Below are 19,062 nucleotides of genomic sequence, written 5' to 3'. Positions count from 1 at the left end.
CGGCTCCTACCGTTTCCGTCTCTCCCCTGTCTATAGCCGAGCTGATGGCCGGTGCTTCGCTTTTGGTTCTCCGATCCATCTCGTCGATGACCCCGTGCATCTCCGAGCCGGAAAGACTGTGGAAAAGCATCGCTGAGGAAGCAGAGGAGGAGGGCCCGAGTTGCTGTTGCTGCTGACAGTTGTCGGGGTCCCTGCAGGAGCCCAGAACTTGCATTAACCGGAGCCCTCCCCCATGCATCTAGCACGGCCGCCCCGTCTCTCCTTGGGCACCGGGATTTTCCCCGGCAGAGCTCTCCGGAGCGCGGCGCAGGCACTGATCCGAGGTTTCAAGGGATGGGGTGCAGAAAAGGCGGGCGGAGGGGATGAGGGAGAGGGGATAACTGGTGGTGTAAGCTTCGGGGCTTGGATCTAGTCTGTTGCGCGGCCCCGGCACATCTCTCTAGGAGGCTTCTTCAGTGCAGGGCTCATTGCCCCAGGTGCAGTCCCAGGCTTTATGCTCTGGCCCAGCTGGCAGAAGGCTGGGCACGCTTACGGTTGGGAGGGATTAATAAATAGTAGAAATATAAAAAAAAATTTAAACCATCTTCGGTGAGAAATAAATAAGAATTAAAAAAAAAAATTACGACAAGCCCCTTACATCGTACTGTGCGAAATTTAGAGGAGGAAAGCAAGGGAGAGGGAGGCTGCAGCAGGCGGAGAGCAGGCTGGTGCTGCAGGGAGGCTGGGGCGGATGCCCACCGTACGCACTCACAGTCCAGAGGGCTGGCAGCGGCGGCAGCTCAGGGGCAAAGTTTGCTCCTTCCCCCGCTCCTCCCCCAGCCCGCTGGAGCTCATTGGGAAAAGAAAAAGCCAAGGGGAAGGAGGAAGAGTTGGACGGGCACCAGATGGGACGGGCACTCGCGGCCCCCCTCTGTCCTTAAAGCGGCGCGGCCCGCGGGGCCCGGGGCGGGAGCGCAGCCGGAGCCGGAGCCGCGGCGGAGCTGCGAGCGGCGCGTCTGCAGCGCGGGGACCGTGCGGGGCTCCGCGCCTTTTCTACAGCCCCTCTGACATCATGTCCTGCCCCGCCGCCATTGGCTGCGCCGCGCCCGGGCCGCCGGCATGTGCTCGGGGCCGGGCGGTGTCCCCGCGCTGTCCCCGCGCTGTCCCCGCCAGCGCTGCCGCCTCCTGCTCGCTCCGCGGCCCCGGCACGGCCCGGCCCGAGCGGAGCTGCGCCTCTGGCTCCCGGTGCCCTTCGGCGACGTGTCGGGCCATGGCGCGCCTGAGAGGCTCTGGGGCACAACTCCTCCAAGCGCTAGAGAAGGAGGCGTTCAAGAGTTTGTTTCCACTCCCAGATCACGGAAACCCCGAACAATTATGACTAGTTGAATGCACCCAATAACCCTCGTCGTGAAAAATATTCACTGTTAGAATGTAATAACTTGAGTCACTCCAGCTTGTGGAGCCTTCCACAAACCAAGGCCTCTCACATCTCTCATTTGCAAGTAGACTGCAAGGAAACCAAGGCCAGGAAGGTCTCTGAACTTGAGGAAAAGCTTCAGAAAGTCTACAGGAAAGACAAAGAGTGCACAGAGAGACTGTTCTTGATGTCTAAATATTTATCCAGGAGGTGGGTAGTAAGGAAGGACTAATTAGTATTAAAGATGTCAAATATCGCACTTCTAATTATGCTAGCAAAGGTAGCACCACGGAAGGTAAATGTGAATGCACATCTGAGATCATGAGACTCGCTGCCTCATCCCTGACTATGAATTATTACATCACTCTGCTCATTCCCATCAGGTGTTGTTTTCTGACAGAGCGATTTGCCTCTTACAGGTGTAGGGCAGTTAAGATTATCCTTGCTGAAATTGGAATTCTTCTGTTTATAGCCAAACTTGACTGGGTTTATGCATTTCATTCTTACAATAATTGAGGCTTTTTATCATCTTTCTGTTGGGATTGCTGTGAGTAGTTAAAGACATTTGCATGTCACAGAGGAGAACAAAGTGTCTCTTGTAGAAATGCATATGAAACAGCCACAAGACCCCTCAAGAAACCATAGAGAATGTAAGTGAATTTGGCATCTGTGGGAACTACCCAAAGTCTGTCCTAAAATCAGACCCTGGAAACAATGGAAGTTCATGTTTGAATTCAGATTAGAATCCTGCAGCACATTAGTGGCTCTGTACAGTATTTATCTGGCTAAACCATCTTTCCCTTCCTCGGCACAGTTGCGAGACGTTTTCCAGCCCGTCTGTGCTGGGAGCTTTGGCTCCAGGAGCAGCTGTGGATCACTGCTCACCGGACAGCACGGACCGAGGTGGGCCAGCCCTGGCTCACCCCTGCTCCAGCAATGCTGCACGGATATCCTGACTCACAGCTGGGCACCCATCTATCCTCAGATGTTTTCATACCAGATTAATTCCCTATCACTGAATTGATCACCTACTTTTTGCAGTCGAGAAAGGTCATGGGTTTGTACACTCCATCTGACATTGCTAATTATCAAAAAGACTTTAGGCATTTAACAGAATTAAAATACAGTATTTTATGTTACAGAATTGCCTCAGTGGATGGAAGCAAAAATACCAAGAGCTGAAAAAGTATGGCATGGCCTCCAGTTCACAGGGTATCTCTGATTATCTTCTAATGGATATACAAACACAAGAAGACATCCAACCCTTGCTACCAAAACACAAGGAGAGTAACAGAATGTAAACATAAAGCTGCTAATGTACACACTGACACATGAATGACATTTACATTGTTCAGAATAAAATCAAGGATACTTTCAAATAATGAGCCACAGAAAAATTGCTGGAGCAAAATCGTCTTCAGAATGAAATGCAGGCTCATTTGAAATGAGAGTTTTTCGTTTAAAAAAATGGTGCACCTAATAATAAAGTCTTTTAACCTGTATTTTGTTATAGGTGACAGGTGAACAAATCACAGGTCTTGAGTTTCTCTACCCTGCCTCTCTTGGTAACGTCATCTCCAGTACCATCTGCTACCTACCAGACAAACAGACCAACCACATAATGAGGTACCAGCTTCCACCCAGCTACCGTGACTAAATCAGAACAAAAGATTCAACGCCTCCTTCAACAAAGGAACACAAGTCTAAGCTGTCTTTGCTAATTGCTGGGTTTCAGGTTGTCTGTTACAGATTTTAAGTGAGCTACAAACTTCCATCAAATACTTATAGCTGTTGGATAAAGACACTAAGAATAAAAGATAAATGGAAGCAAAAGGTAAGAAAGAAGAGAAGAAAGCTTAGAAAATAAATAACTACTTATGATAATTTAAAGACTGTGGAATAATATAAACATGAAAGACCAGGGGGCAGAGTGATTGATATCTCATATGTTTTTGATGCCCCTACGGTTATTAGACTGCAATATATGGGAACATACAATAAACTATGAATTAAAATGTAATTGTAGCTTCAGGCATCTTCTTCATTGTCTGCTGTGGTGTTATGTCTTCATGCACCGTGATTGACAAGGTGTAATTAATCATCTTACTCAGTTGTAAATATGGGCACCCTTCACAGTAGGCATCAGGAAGTGTGTACCAGCAAAGGAAGCAATAGTTGACGCTGAGATACCATTAAATCAAAATCCGAGCGCGTCTATGCTCAGAAACGTGTGTTTGGTGTGATGCTGTTATCGTTTATTTCTAAAATACTGTACCAACAGATTTACTCCATTTGCAACTTAACTACAACATTAACCAGGTTTATGTATTTTGTCTCTTCTTCATTTTTATAGGCAATGATGTTGTTCTCCTAAAATGTGAGCCAGTTTGCTTCCTGTCAGAAGAGGAGCTGAGCTCAGCCCTTCCTCTCCTGAGCTGCTGCAGACAGACCAGCAGCTCCGTGGGCTCACTTGAAATGGTTCGGGCAAATCATTCCTCCATTCCTGGATCACCTTCTGCACCTCTTACATACTGAGTTAAACACTTTGGGTCATTTTGAAGGGAAAGAGAATAATGAAATTATCTTAATAAGGAACACTGTTCCACTTAAAAATAGGACATTTCTTGCCACCAATGCTGTCCCCAAACTGTAAATCAATGTATTTTAAAAGATTTTGTTCAGTATTCCAGGGTAGGAAACATGTTATATCTGTTTCTTTTTGTAAATTATTTCTGTTCTTATCTAGTTAGTATAGAAATGGTGTCTGAGTCATGGGAAATTTAAGTGGTTTGTCTCAGGAAAATTTGGTGGTATGCATGTTTTGGATGCACGTAGAGCTGCTGAATGAATAATTGGCCCCTATTTAATGTCCTCTGCTTTAAAGCTGTCCAGTACATTTGCTATTTAAAAAAATGTCTTTCAAAGCTGTTAAATATGTAACAAAAAGAGGTTGCTCTCCCCATTCTGACACGAACAAAGCCATACAGTGAGCTGCCCGAGGTACTTCCAGCATGGGATTAATTACAAACACAATCATAAATGGAAATTTTCAAAGTTTTCCGATTCTTTTTCTTTACAATACCAGCTGATGAGTGTTTGATAAAAGCAAAAACATCAGTCCAGGAATTAGCTATTAAATATTAAGCCAAGCATTTTTCAGAGGGTATGGGATCTGCTGGACCTAAAATTCCACCATTTGCCCCTGATGGAGTGAGATCTCTGGCTGTCTTCAGAAGCAAACCGAGCTTAAAACAGGAGCGCACCCTCAAGAAGATGATCGACTAAGAATGTGTTTTATTTCGATTTGAAAAACCGTCAATCACAGACAAAAAAGACCAAATACTGTTATTATATGTACTAGCTAACTCTATTTGTCTGGTAAACCAGGCATATGCAGGAAAGAGAAATAATGGAGTTTAAAAGGAAAATATTCTGAAGGTTTTGCCCAGATGTTGTGCTGGAATTGTTGTTCCCTGGTACAAGCAATTGATTTCAGAGGAAAATACAAGCACGTATCTATAGATGTGAGAGAGAAATAAGATGTCCAATGTCTCACATATTTCAGTTTATATAGCCACAGCTATTTAAACAATTCCAAAACTGCCTCTACGGGTGTCAAAGAGGGAGGGAAATCTTCAACCACATGATCTTCTCTCCAGAGTCCTGTTAAATCCACTGAACTTAAAACAGAACAAGAAGTGTGAAATATGGGTTTGAACATGTTATGTCAGAAATGTAAAGGTTGGAAGCCTTTTTAGTAACCGATATTAATATTGTATTAAATGTTATGAAGAGGTAGGTGTTGGGGAGAAGGGCTGGGCTCATGTGCAATTTTGTCAAGGTTTTTATCTGTGATTATGATTCCAGATGTATCTATTCCCTGAGGAGAAAAATGAAGTAAAGTTGGCATGTGACATGTGTTTTAAGGTGTTTGGCACAGTTTCCCAAAGTGATGACAAAATGTTCATTTTTATTACAGTGAATTGGTAAAGAAAACATGATTCTGAAGGTCAGTAGCTGTATATTTAAGATAGCTTTGGAGTTTTATTTTGGGGAATATATCTTTTTGGTGATGTGCTTAGATCTGATTACCTGACAATCATCTACTATAATAAATAATGTAAATAATAACTTTTACAAAATATGAAGTGGTAATTACTAGAAATTCAGTAAATTCACTCACATAACATGGCAATATTGCAAAAATGTCTTTTTTTTGCATCTAGTAGTGTAGCTACTTCTTATCATATTTTTTAATGTTTACTGCTGACTAATCTTACTGCTTTAGAGATAAAGCTCAAATAATTGTAACAATGTCCTTTGTAGGAACACGGCTGTAATGGAAACGGGCAGATTTATTTTTGAACAAACTGGGGAAGGTTGTTTTTTGGGTGCAGCCACACGTGGGAGCTGAGCTGAGCTGAGCTGAGCTGAGCTCGGCGGGGCTGCGGCTCCCCCCGTGCAGCAGCAGCAGCCCGGCTGTGCAGCAGCAGCCCCGCAGCTCCGTGCTGGCAGCAGGGCACCCCGGGCTGCAGCACCAGGCAAACACTCCCTCATAAACATTTTACAAGTTCGGCATCCACCAATCCGCGAGCGCTGCGAGCTGCCCCGATTGGGTGTAGCAGGGATTTGGTAAACACGGCTGCATAACAAAAACAAGGTTTGGAGAGAAAAGACTCCAATAGCATTGCTTCCTTTGAATATTCAGAGCCTGAGAATATGATTAATTCCATACTTCATAAGAAAACTTCCCCAGCTCTGTGTCCATCTGCAAATATTCAGAGTGATGTGCTCAATACATTCCTTTCTGTTCTACAACCACGTTTCTTTGTGAATTTAACCACATCAGAAAGCACTTCAGATTTCTAACACAAATATTCGATGCATTTAATGTAAGGAAGCTTCCTTTATTGGAGGTGATTGGGAACATTTTGTATTTTATAGGTATATTTAAGAGGTTAGCAGTAGGGGGGAATCGTCTGTGGAAAATCTGTCTACAGCTGAAATTCTCAGATGCAGAAGTGTTGCTGAAATGCCCAATACATTTACATTCTTTTGTTAAGTAGCTTACAGGACTATCCTCTTAGCTACCAGATACCCAGATCCTTTTTTTTTTTTTTAAGTCAAAAAACATTTCTTCTCTTTCTTCTTACTTGTTATTTTCAGGAGTATATACTTGTACTTGCTTTGGGGTTTTGTGTGCCATTAGAAGATTTTAATGGTTTTTGTACTTTTTTAATCTACAATTTTGTTGTTCTTTTCAATAATCTTCTGCAACTTTATTTCATCTTTAGTGCATGCAAAGAGGTCCCTCATTGGCTAGTATGTTACTGATAATGATTTACAAGTTTTCCCAGACTAATTTTCCATGGGGTAATTTTTTCGCCAATATAACATAGCTCCAATTTAAAAAAAGAATGCCAAAGGTTAAGGCATTTTATAACACAATTTGGAAATTAATTTCTGAAGTTGTTGTGTATTTTAGGTTTCTAATCTATTTATACTTCAGTATCAGAAAAACAATGTGTAGAGTTTAAAAATTAGCAGCCTGGTATTTTCCAGATATTGAAATGTGTCTGCCTAATGAAGGCAGAAGACTTGCTCACTGGATTTATTTTAAAGCAGTGCTTTTAGATAGTCATAAATTAAAATGGCAGTTTTCAACTAGATGCTTATTACTATTTTATTTGATATTTGCAAGATACCTGACCATTTAATATTTATCCTTTATTTCTCTGAGCTGATCTAATTGCACCTCTCTATTTTGCATTTATTTCTCTTTGCAAACACTACATTATTCACTCTCTCCTGTGCTTATTAAACAGTGCCACCTGCACCAAATGAAACAAAGCTTCTCCATCAATCTATCCCAGCTAAAGAACCCTGACTATATATTATAATTAATTGAAGCTCAATTGAACACTTGAGTCTGAACTAGATACAGTAACCTGAAAAAACATTAAAAAATTAGGATGTACTTTAAAGAAATCTTTTAAATGAAAATGTTCACTCAAAACTGAGAACCTAACCTTGCACCAAGCACTCTTCATCAGCTCTGCACAGTACCTCAAGTAGCAATTAGCAGGTCCTTTAATTAATTAACTATTCCCTGTACATCACAGGGATTTTTGTGGCACTAACGTCATCCTCCATAAGTGAATACCAAATGCAGTCAATATTTTGTCACTCGGAGCCCTTCTCTGGATACCTGAGTGGCAGCGGGCGGCTCTGCAGCAGCACTCGGCGCACAGCAGGTACGGCCAGAGCCCGGCTCGGGGCGCAGGGACGGGACAGACGGACAGACACGGGCAGGGACACGCGGGCACCTGGGCAAGCGCTGGCACCCGGGAGGCAGATGAGACGCAAATGGCAACAGTGGCAATGAGATTTACCAATGCACTGCAGTCAGGCATTTCTGGGGAGGCTGAGTGCTCTGTGAACTCTGCAAGTGCTGCAGGCTGTGCTGCTGCGCTGCCTCGCTGCCACTGCCCGCTCCCAGACAAGAACACATTCATTAAGTGCCAGGTCAGACACGGCAAGGTGAGAGGGCATTTCCCACCAACCCAGGACATTTTGCCCATTTTATACTTTGCAAACTTTTCATCTAAGCGTGGCTGATTCTTTTCAATGTAATTCTCATTTGGAAAATATTAAGTAATTTTCAGGGAATTGCCACCTAAAGATGAGGCACAAAACATGCACTGCTGGTTTTAGGATTTCCAAAGATGCAGTATGTAAATTTGTTTATATAAATATGTATAAGATATATCACAGTATGAGGCTGTGTGTGTGTGGATGAACATATGTGTGTGTAACCATCTATCTATTTGCAGATTCAGACACAGACATATGTTATAATTTCTTAGAAGCAAATATCTGCAGAAATAATTCTTTGTGTTCACTAGTTTTCTTTAGTGTGCAGTAAGTTTTTCATCAGAGATTTCTGTGTTCAGGAAAGATCTTATGAATATATGTAATATATTGTACTATGAAATCAAATAAAGTACGCTTTGTATGATTTTGCAAGAATTATACATCAGCATTCTCTTTCAACATGTGTAATATTTTGAATTATGGAACCAACTTTACAGATAATTTTAACTGTAGAAATCTCAAGAAAGAATTATTATTAAAATATTTTGAGATGTTTGCCAAAGGACATTATTGTTTAAAAAACCCACCACATTTAATTTGAACTCTTCATGAGAACTAATATCTGTTCAATTTCTAAAAAATAGTCAGAGACAGTAACTTACTGGTCCCAGTAAGATTTGCTATCTTCTAAGAGTAACAGAAATTTCCATTTTCACCTTATGGATTCTCCTGCACCACTGTTATTGCAACTTCAGTTTAAAAAATTTTGGCATGAGCAAAATGTAAAGTAAAATGTAAAGGTCAACTGATAAGCTATGATTGTATCTCTGTTTTTGCTGTGTAAATCTGCTCTTATCAATAATTCACCATTCACGTTCTACAAAGACTCTGTCTTTACATTTTTAATTAGCACTTAGAATTTTACAGAGATAATTAAAAAAAGGGAAATACTCTGTGCTTGGAGTCTTTATGTCACAATTTACTACACATTTTTTCCAATAGATTTGGCAAATGAATACTCTGTTTTGATACATCAATCTCAAACAAAGGTGGACTCTGATGCAATTTTTCACTGTTCATTTCCCTGAACCTTTTGGGATATAAAGAATGGTGAACAAATACTTAACAGCCTGATCAATAGCCATTGACCATTTGGAGCCCCTCGTACCCTAACAAGCACAGCTTGATCATGTATATTTGATCATGTAAAATTTCAAAGCACCTTGATACAGCAGAGCAAGGCTTTCTATGGCATCTTTGTGTTATTTCCTAAACCACATATTTCCCATGATTTAGCTTTACCATTAATGGAAACTTATTGCACATATATTTGATGAAGCTCAAGATCATGAATTTCTGTGTTACATATCCCCAGTATTTCACATGAATGGCAAATATAAAACACTACCCTAACATTTTAGGGTAGGAGCTCTGGATGAGCCTATGGATTCAATGGACCCCAGAGTGCAAATCTAAAAAGCCCTATCGTTATAAATCTTGCATTCCTGTTAAGTGTTGGCATGCACATTACACTGAGGTGTGTTAAGTTTATTTTAGCAGAAAAATTGCAGTAAAAATCCTTCCCTTGATATCCTTTTAAATATATGTTCACATATGTGTAAAATAAAAAATATTCACGTTTGCAGCTGTGTTAGCCCTCAGCCTTATTAATATCATGGAAAGAGATAAATATCTAAGCAAAAAATATCTACAGTGAAAAATTTCTTAGCAGAACTTTATTATTGTTCATAATTCCACATCCAATGTTTTTCATACAGGAATTTTAGTTTATCATTAAAATATAACACTGATGCTGCATTTGTATAGCTGCCTTTTCTGCTTATAATCATAATGTTTATTCTAACTTTCAGGGCTTATTATTTTAGACAGATATCAGTTTAATTAGCTTAAGCTGTCATACTCTAATAAATACAGACGGGTTGCCTGGTTCGGGAGGAGGAAGGTGGCTGCAGATTTCAGAAGCAGAGACAGTTAATGCCTTGTACATTATCATGTAAACAGCAAAAGGACAAAAATAATTACCTGATAAACTTTCAATTTCTGACTCTCCCCTATATGCTTTCTGACCAATTTTTCTATAGAAAATCCATTCAAATTAGGCAAGTCCTCTAAATATCTGCAGCATCTGCTGGTTCAGACACCTTCCTTTATGCAGAGTACCATTTTCATATGATAATACATGTAATATGATATAGAATGACAGAATGCATGACAGTTGCCCATAATACATAGAAAGTCACTCAAAGGACAGAAGCGACATTTGGATAATTAGCATCCATTGGGCAGTCAATCATGCGAATAGAAAAAACTGAACAAAACCCACAATGGAGTTAGAAAACAAAAGGGACCCTAGCCAGTCTCAGGATTAACTGCTCTAAAGCGATCTAAATGCTTTTGTATCTAAAGAACTGAGGCTCCCAGGGCTGCCCTGTTCCCCTCTAGATACCCAGGGAACTAATTGTGGCGATCAAAGTTAAAGCATTCTCTCTTCTTTATAGACTGCTAAACACACAGAAAAATTATTTCTCCATTCGTGTTCATTAAACTATTTTAAAGTTAAAAAACTGATGCCACGTTCTTTTGCCAAGTGAAATGAGCTAGAGCATTGAGATTGTCCTGCTTTTATGAGAACACAACAGACCTTTTAATTTAAACTCTGCCTTTGTTTGATTAATATTTTTTTGCTGCTGTCCAGTCTGCTACCTCTTTCTTTTTGGATAATGAAGGCAATTGTCATTAGAAACTCCTGTGTGAGAAAAACCTGAAAACAGGAATAGGAATAATAATGATAATAACAAAGCCCATTAACAAAATCAAGCAGGAAAGGTCCCACAATTTCTTAGTAGTTTCCACTTAATAAAATAAATAAAATATTTTGTCACTCAATATATGCAGCTCAAAATATTTCCTTTCCCCAGATTAGGTGGAAGATGAGGGCAGCCTCCTTTAAAGCTCCATCTAACAGAAGAGAAAGAGAGAGAGAAGAGATACAGAGAGCCCCAGGATGTGGAAAGTCATGAAAATACCTACCCTGGAGACAGTATTCCCATAGGATCCTTTTCATACAAATTCCAACTTGCCTAATGCCCTTAATGAATGAAATAAAAAGAGAATTCAGAAAGGCCCATGCTGATGGCTCCTGCTGGAAAGTGTGTGGTTTAAGGCATAGCTGCAGCAGTTCTGGGAGGGAATCAGCTCCGGTCCCCATCAGCCAAGCAGACAGGAATCACTGGGGCGAAATCTTCCCCCTCACACATTTGCAATTGACTTGAAATAACATCACGACACCTTTGGATAATTGACGCCTTCTTACCTTTCGTTGTCCTTTGTAATTAATATTTGTAGATCTAGAGGTTTCTGCCAGCCACAGATAACAGGAAGGTGGAAGGGGTGGGGAGACAGAGCGTGTGTGTGCGTGAGTGTGTGTGTGAGTGTGTGCGAGAGAGACAGAGGCAGAGGGAAGGAGAGAGGCAGAGAGAGCCTTTGGTTGTGTCTCTGCTTGGGGAATGGAGTGCTGGTGTATTCGTGTGGATGTGTACTGAGGGCTTTGCAAACCTCTGGAGCTCTAAAGGCAAGACAGAAAGTGAGAAGTAGGAAGAGCTGGATGTCCCCTGCCAGTCCTTACAGAGTTTCAGCAGCCGTGACCTTCAACCCTTTTGCTGCGTGTCAGCCCCAACTGAGCCCCCTTGCCCAGCTGCTGTGCCAGCCTCCCAGTGTGCAGCAGGGAGAGGGGACAGCAGAGCTAAGGAGGCAGAGAGAGACTGAGATCAGAAGGGCTTTTCGCCCAGTCAGATGGGCCTCTGGTGACAAATCAATCACGGCCCTTTCAAACCAACGGTGCTGCCAGTCTCCAGCTCACCAAGCCCTCTCAGCCTCCCCCGGCTCCTCGGGCTCTCCTGCATGACACTCAGCTGATCACGGGGGCTCCACTCAGAGCAGGGCTGCTTTTACAGGTTGATTTGGTCATTAGCATCATTTCTTCTCTATCTCCCCCTCTTGCTCTGTCTTTACTTACCATCTATTTATTTATTCAATATTGAAAACTAATATTAAACAGAGATTGAGATAACCAGAAACATTTGCAAATGAGTTGGTATACTGCCTTGAAAAAGGAACCCAGATTTATCTATTTATTTGATTTTGTACTCTTAGGAAGAGTATTTTAATGTAATGATTTGATCTGATCAGTATAATCAGGGACAAAGAAAGGAGGCCTTACAAGATGCTCACTTCACCTCCTGTTTCTCTTTATTTATTTTACACTAATAAAAAATGGACTTCAGTGATTTTTCCTGCTACACCCACGGGACAGGAATTGTTTTTCAATTTTCATTTTTTTGCAGACATTTGTTAAAATGCAATCTTAGACTCCCCTTCTATTCTTATATTAGACTCTAGGTCCCTTTTAAAGCTATGAAGACATTCCTTATCTGGAACAAATTTGCATTGTCACTGAAATTCTTGTATTTCAAGGAGTGTACAGTAACAAAGCTCTAAATGAGTAGGAAAAAACCCTCAAAAATTGCTACTAAATCCTAGTAAGTACTTCTTTCAATGCTGACTTTCTTCTGAATATCTGAAAAAGTGTTTTAAAGCAGTTACCAAAGAAACAGTATTAAAAGAAGAGAGTTTAAAAGTTTAGGAAGAACAAAGTACTCTTCTGCAGATTTTGTGATCGTAGGAATTGCATTCTCTGTTTCCTCCTCTCTTCTCTCCTTGCCACGCCCCCTCCCCAATTCCTTATACATAGGGGAAAAAAAATCTAAACAAGGTAATCTTGTTGAAGATAAACAGAGTGTATCTTGCTCTGTCCAGGTCTTCTTTAATCTCAATCCCTAGAATAAAATCCTCCTACACCCCCCAAAAAAAGGCTATTGCACATTAAGGAAAAGGGAGCAGTCCCTTCTCATCCCTGCTCCTCTCCAGTGCCAAGCTCTTGGCTCAGAGCTACCCTGTCCCTGCAGCCAGGGATGGCAGTGCAGGTTTAACTCTGCCCCCCGAGAGCACCTGGCCAGGGTGGGGTGGGCTGGGAAAGACACATGATGGAAATGTGCAGAGCTGAGCCCAGCTCTTCCAGGCTCTGTAAAGAGAGCCTGGGCCAGACACAGTGGCATCAAAAATAGAGCACAATATACTGGAAAATGTCTCCCCTGTCTCCTTTCCACCACGGGTGAACTGTGTGGAACTGAAGTGAAGTGCATTGCAGACAGCAGTGTGGGGTGCTGAACAGCCTGTAGCTGGAGAGTGCTTCGGTCTTTATCTTCAAAGCTGTCCTGTCAAATACAAGGTCTTTTAAACATCAGAGGGAGAAAGTTTCTGATTCTGAAGGGTTCGTTTTCCTCTTGGTTTTCCTCAATCAGAAGTTAAGCCCATACGACCCCCACAGTAAGCTGGCTCTGGGATTGCTGCCCTGCTACTTGCCCCATGATTTGGGGATGCTTGGATAGAGCAATCTTGATTTGCTCGCTGTTTGTTGAGTTCAGTTTGCTTCATGTTCGCTCTTTCTTCCATCTTACGTGTCTTGAGGCTGTTGCTGTGCGGCAGTGAATTGAATCTTACGAACTTAAAAGAAAATTGTGGCTGGGACCTGGAGAATATTCATCTGTTGCAGAAAATGCTGAAGTCTGAACATGTGAGAATTGAACTAATGAGTTTTCCCCTCATTTCGGTCCCTCAGTCTCTTTTTTTACCATACCTTAATTGCAGTGTTTTCTGACAAAATAATCCTAACCCCTAAAAAAATGCAAATCTGCATCTTCATTTCATTGCTTGTACTTCCTTATACCAATATAATAAAAGAAATTAAGATGATTTACAAAATAATGTGCTTTTCTGTCATCTTACTGTCAATACATAAGTACTACACGGAAATCTAGTTGATTTCTAAAATGAAAATTCATTACATTTCTCGAAACTTGAACAATCAGCTGCATGCATTTTAATTAGATTGCCTGTTTTTTCATTTATTACTAATACAGTCCTCTTAACTATGATTTATTTGTTAAACAAAGTGCCATAATCCGTCACTTATTCATCTTAATTTCAGCAAAATTAAAGTAGTCGCTGTTATATTACACCTAATTGCACTTGCAATGAAAAGAACGGAGATGTTAATCAAAATAAATTGAAGATAAACAATAAAATCATTAAATCTTTGCTGCAGTAAGTGTAACTAATCAGTTTTGACTTGAAGCGACCGAACACAAATAATGAATCTGTCAGTGAAGACGCGCTCATTAAATCCAGCCTGGTCCGCCCGGGTCCTGCAGGCACCCCCGGCCCCGCAGCGTCCGCGCGGCTCTGAGGGACACCGGGCACGGGGACACCGGGCACGGGGACACGGGGACACCGGGCATGGGGACACGGGGACACCGGGCATGGGGACACCGGGACACCGGGACACCGGGCATGGGGACACTGGGACACCGGGCATGGGGACACCGGGCATGGGGACACCCGGACGTCGGGCATGGGGACACGGGGACACTGGGACACCGAGCATGGGGACACCGGGCATGGGGACACGGGGACACCGGGACACCGGGACACCGGGACACTGGGACACCGGGACACGGGGACACCGGGCATGGGGACACGGGGACACTGGGACACGGGGACACTGGGACACCGGGCATAGGGACACCGGGCATGGGGACACCGGGACACCGGGCACGGGGACACCGGGACACTGGGACACCGGGACACCGGGCATGGGGACACGGGGACACCGGGCATGGGGACACCGGGCACGGGGACACGGGGACACCGGGCACGGGGACACGGGGACACCGGGCATGGGGACACGGGGACACCGGGCACGGGGACACGGGGACACGGGGACACTGGGCATAGGGACACCGGGACACTGGGCACGGGGACACCGGCTCCCGCAGGGCCAGGGTGCCCTCAGAGTGCCCCGGCATCAGGGGAACACGCAAATGCCACAGGTACCGGGAACTCCTGCAAGCAGCGCGCCAGCAGCACGGAAACATTCTTTGTTTTATGCAGCCACCAGCAGGGCAGAGATTAGAAAAAGGGGGGAAAGGGAAATGAAACCCAGAAACTCAGAGGTAGGAAGCACTCGGTTTTAAAACTCACTAGAAGTATCAGTTTCATAGCAGATCAATGCAGTTTGCATCCTGTTAAACAGTATTTGTTAAATAATATGTTTTGCAGTAGCAGGAGATACTGATTATAGTCCTGTGCTATCCCCACGGAGTAGGACAATGCCTGGATTAGCAACAGAAGCTGTTCGTGTCCTCATTGTCCTTCCACCAGTCACCACTTCTGGCCTCACTACCTCATTACAAGGGACAAAATGGGCACTCCAGTTATTTCCAAATATGTTGTTACACTGGCAAGGAGTCCTGTGTCTGAGCAGCCTGGTGAGCTGAGCTAGAGCAATTAGCCCTTTCTACTTCAGCTTTTAAATTGTTTACTTAATGATTTCAGTTTCCCCAATGGAGTATTTGTGAGTAATCACTGGTTAGCAGGAATTTACATGGCAAGGAGCAAATTCTCTTAAAATAGTTTTGCTAGATATGCCTTTGTGTGATGTGAGCCAGCAACTCAGTGCAGATAGAAAATACAGGCAGTGGTCCTTGCGTTCAGCCACACTGAACAAAGTCATCATTTGCTCCAACAGTTACCAGCTCCTAAACAGAAGATACTGTTTTGTATTTTTATGTTTCCTCTGCTTGTATTTTATCCATCATTTTACTTACCTACAAATCTTACTGTGCTTTGTCCTGATAATTTACTTAAGCAATATAATTCAGCTTTAAGTGTTGATCAGCACAAAGGATGTCTGCCTGGCTCCTGGGATCAACATAACCAATTAACATTTTACAATGCTAATGCTTTCTCCTGTATTTTAAACAGTGGTAGGTACAAATAAGTGATAGTTTAACAGTTAATCTGCTCTAGCTCAAGTACATTTGAGAATTACACACATTTCTAACCTTACTTTTTACTATCTCTGGATTAGAAATGGACAAGATAACCTGGTGCCTTCTGAGCAGGAAGATAATTTCAGCTCAGTTACCTTTTCTTTTCTTTCTTTCTGTCTTTCTCTCTCTCTCTCTCTCTCTCTGGTTCATATTTGAGTCATACCAAAAGACAATAACCATGGGACAGCAACACCCCCAATTCAGGGTTGGATGACTACTAAGCAATGTTTTCCCTCTGTTTTTTTCATACTAGTGTGACTTGATATCTGAAAAATTACCCTTTCTTTTTTTAATAAAAAGTCTAGCTGATGGACCTTTTAGTTTCTGCTCTGCATTTTTCCAGCATCTATAATGCTTAACTTGGGACTTGACATGTCTCAAGGTGCTCATTTGGAATGATTTATATGGGCTTTGTTAGTTCAGTGGCAGGTGGGTAATTCTAGAAATTAAATATTACCTGGTTTTTATTGATAGAACTATAAGCACTTAACAGAAGTAGTAAACATTACTATTCCTAATTTCCAGGAAAGGTAATAAAAATATGGACTGAAAAGTGACTAGCAGGATAGGAGCCAGGTAATGATAAAGAATTACCAAAAGGATGGACCTGATCCTTCATCAGCCAAAAACTCCCACAGACTGCAATCAAAATTTGCCTTGAATGAAAATGACCAAGGGCTCTGGAGCTGTGGCCTGTGTGAAGTTAATCTGAGAATCTTACTCCAGTTGCTTTCAGGTGGTCTCTGAAAAATACTCCCCAATAAAAGTGGCACTAACTGGACCCCATGTCGGGAAGCTCCGCCACAGTCACAGCCCGGGCCAGACACAGTCACAGCCACAGTCACAGTCACAACCACAGTCACAGCCACAGCCACAGTCACAGTCACAGTCACAGCCACAGTCACAGCCACAGTCACAGCCACAGTCACAGTCACAACCACAGTCACAGTCACAGCCACAGCCACAGCCACAGTCACAGTCACAGTCACAGCCACAGTCACAGCCACAGCCACAGCCACAGCCACAGTCACAGTCACAGCCACAGCCACAGCCACAGCCACAGCCACAGCCACAGTCACAGCCACAGTCACAGCCACAGCCACAGCCACAGCCACAGCCACAGTCACAGCCACAGTCACAGCCACAGTCACAGTCACAGCCACAGTCACAGTCACAGTCACAGCCACAGTCACAGCCACAGCCACAGTCACAGCCACAGTCACAGCCCGGGCCAGACACAGCCACAGTCACAGCCACAGTCACAGCCACAGCCACAGTCACAGTCACAGCCACAGTCACAGCCCGGGCCAGACACAGTCACAGCCACAGTCACAGTCACAGCCACAGCCACAGTCACAGTCACAGCCACAGTCACAGCCACAGCCACAGTCACAGTCACAGCCACAGTCACAGCCACAGCCACAGCCACAGCCACAGCCACAGCCACAGCCACAGTCACAGCCCGGGCCAGACACAGCCACAGTCACAGCCACAGTCACAGCCACAGCCACAGTCACAGTCACAGCCACAGTCACAGTCACAGTCACAGCCACAGTCACAGCCACAGTCACAGCCACAGCCACAGTCCTGACACAGCCACAGTCACAGGGTTTTTGGGATTTTTTTTTGTTTGCTTTGCTTACTGTGAAGTGTTCTGGACATTCTTCAAGTTCAATACATTTTCAAACCAGAAGAATTGACCACACACGGTGAGAAGCTGAATGACATGCAGAATGTACCCAGTGATTAAGGAATGACTGGGGAAGACTGCAGAGCAGGAAAAAGAGAAGGAATTCTGTTTAGTCCTGTTCTGAACAGCAGATGATGGTGAGATATCTATGAAAACATTTCAAGAAGACAAAGTGAGGTTTCATTTCAAACAGGAGAAGACAGGTTCAGAATAAACAAGTGGATCTGACAATTGGGAAGATAGGGATGATAGGTGAATGTGTTTGACTTCGAGATTACACCGAAATAAGACTGGATTGGAAGGGGGAAGACAGCATAAAATATAATTCCTCTAAGTATCTTCAGAGAATTGAAGATGTGATGTCAGGATGAAGGATAAGTGTAGAAATTATTACACAGGCAACTGAAGAACCATGAAAAGACAAGATCAGGGAAATCAAGAGAGACAAGATGTCAAAATCTAGAATTCAGTCAAAAATTCGGAATGATGAAATGCAAAGGCAGACAAAACTGGAATAGCATTTCTCAGCTTTAACAGAGAAGCCTGTGCTGTACACAGATCAGTCCAGCTTAGGTATTCACCTCCTAGAGAGAAGGTTTGTGTGCCTGTAACACAATTCTAGATCCCTAACCCCCTGCCATGCCTGTGTGCAGCACCCCAGCCTGATGGGCAGCAAGTGACTCCAGAGAGCAGCACAGCTGCTACCTCAACTCTGACACAAGGGAGCAAAGCATGGGAAATAGAAGAGATTCTCTAGAAATAGAAGCATATTCAACTATATCAGAGTGTAACTTTGAGCATAACAATGTAACATTATAACCTTGACAAAGAGATATAATTAAATTGAATGCCAGGACTTCTGTTATGGTAAATTGATTATGCAAACTTGAGCAACATGTACTCTCCCAAAAAACACTGCAGGTTCCCTTTCCCCAAATGTTTTTCAAATTTGGTATGCTTTATTTCAATAAACTAACAGACTTACTACTGTTTTTTTCTATTTTCTATTTCTTTACTGGTCACTTTATAATATCCTTAGGTTTCTTTCCAACAGTTTTTGGTTACCTAATAGATAGCCAAGTTAATGCAAAAACATCAGTCTGCTAAAGATTCACTTTACAAACCACAGAATTTTGCCAGTTACTTTGCTGATTCTGGAGACATTTTAGTCTAGAAAGATAATGTTCAAACTACAATCTTCTTGATTGTGAAAAGCAGTGTCTTTCAGCAACCCAGGAGAAAATAAAATGCCCCACTCTATCAGTAGCCCTCCTAACCCAGTGGCCTCTTCCCAGAAATGATGAGTCCTATCTGAACCCTCAGAATGTTTCCCAGGGAAAACCCTCCTCAGCTCCAGGTTGTTGGGACACAGCTCATTTCCCCTTGACTGAATTCTAGATTTTGACATCTTG

At 42.9% G+C, this 19,062-nt stretch overlaps 1 protein-coding gene and 1 long non-coding RNA gene across 6 annotated transcripts in view; one reads left to right on the top strand and one right to left on the bottom strand.

Moving 5' to 3' along the window:
- The window catches only part of LHX2 (LIM homeobox 2), a 49,146-nt gene that overhangs the window by 21,290 nt on the left and 8,794 nt on the right, over positions 1-19,062 (bottom strand). For 2 of the 5 annotated variants that reach the window (XM_033077702.1, XM_033077703.1), the window contains exon 1: positions 11,325-11,906. The exons of 1 other annotated variant lie outside the window; for it this stretch is intronic. Coding sequence is in view for 2 of the 4 variants with exons in the window: in XM_033077697.1 (XP_032933588.1) it covers positions 11-238 (228 nt within the window). In the remaining 2 variants the exon portion in view is untranslated. Of the gene's footprint in view, positions 1-10; positions 925-11,324; positions 11,907-19,062 lie in introns of those variants that run through there. 2 more of the 5 variants (XM_033077697.1, XM_033077698.2) reach the window with 1 other exon arrangement.
- Positions 239-5,479, top strand: LOC117005702. Its single transcript, XR_004419868.1, has 3 exons — positions 239-323; positions 2,910-3,230; positions 3,750-5,479. It is a non-coding gene; the product is annotated as an uncharacterized LOC117005702 (long non-coding RNA).

The sequence above is a fragment of the Catharus ustulatus genome, chromosome 21 (genome assembly GCF_009819885.2).
Source record: "Catharus ustulatus isolate bCatUst1 chromosome 21, bCatUst1.pri.v2, whole genome shotgun sequence".
Classification (NCBI taxonomy): domain Eukaryota; kingdom Metazoa; phylum Chordata; class Aves; order Passeriformes; family Turdidae; genus Catharus; species Catharus ustulatus.
This window is presented reverse-complemented; position numbering and strand designations above follow the sequence as displayed.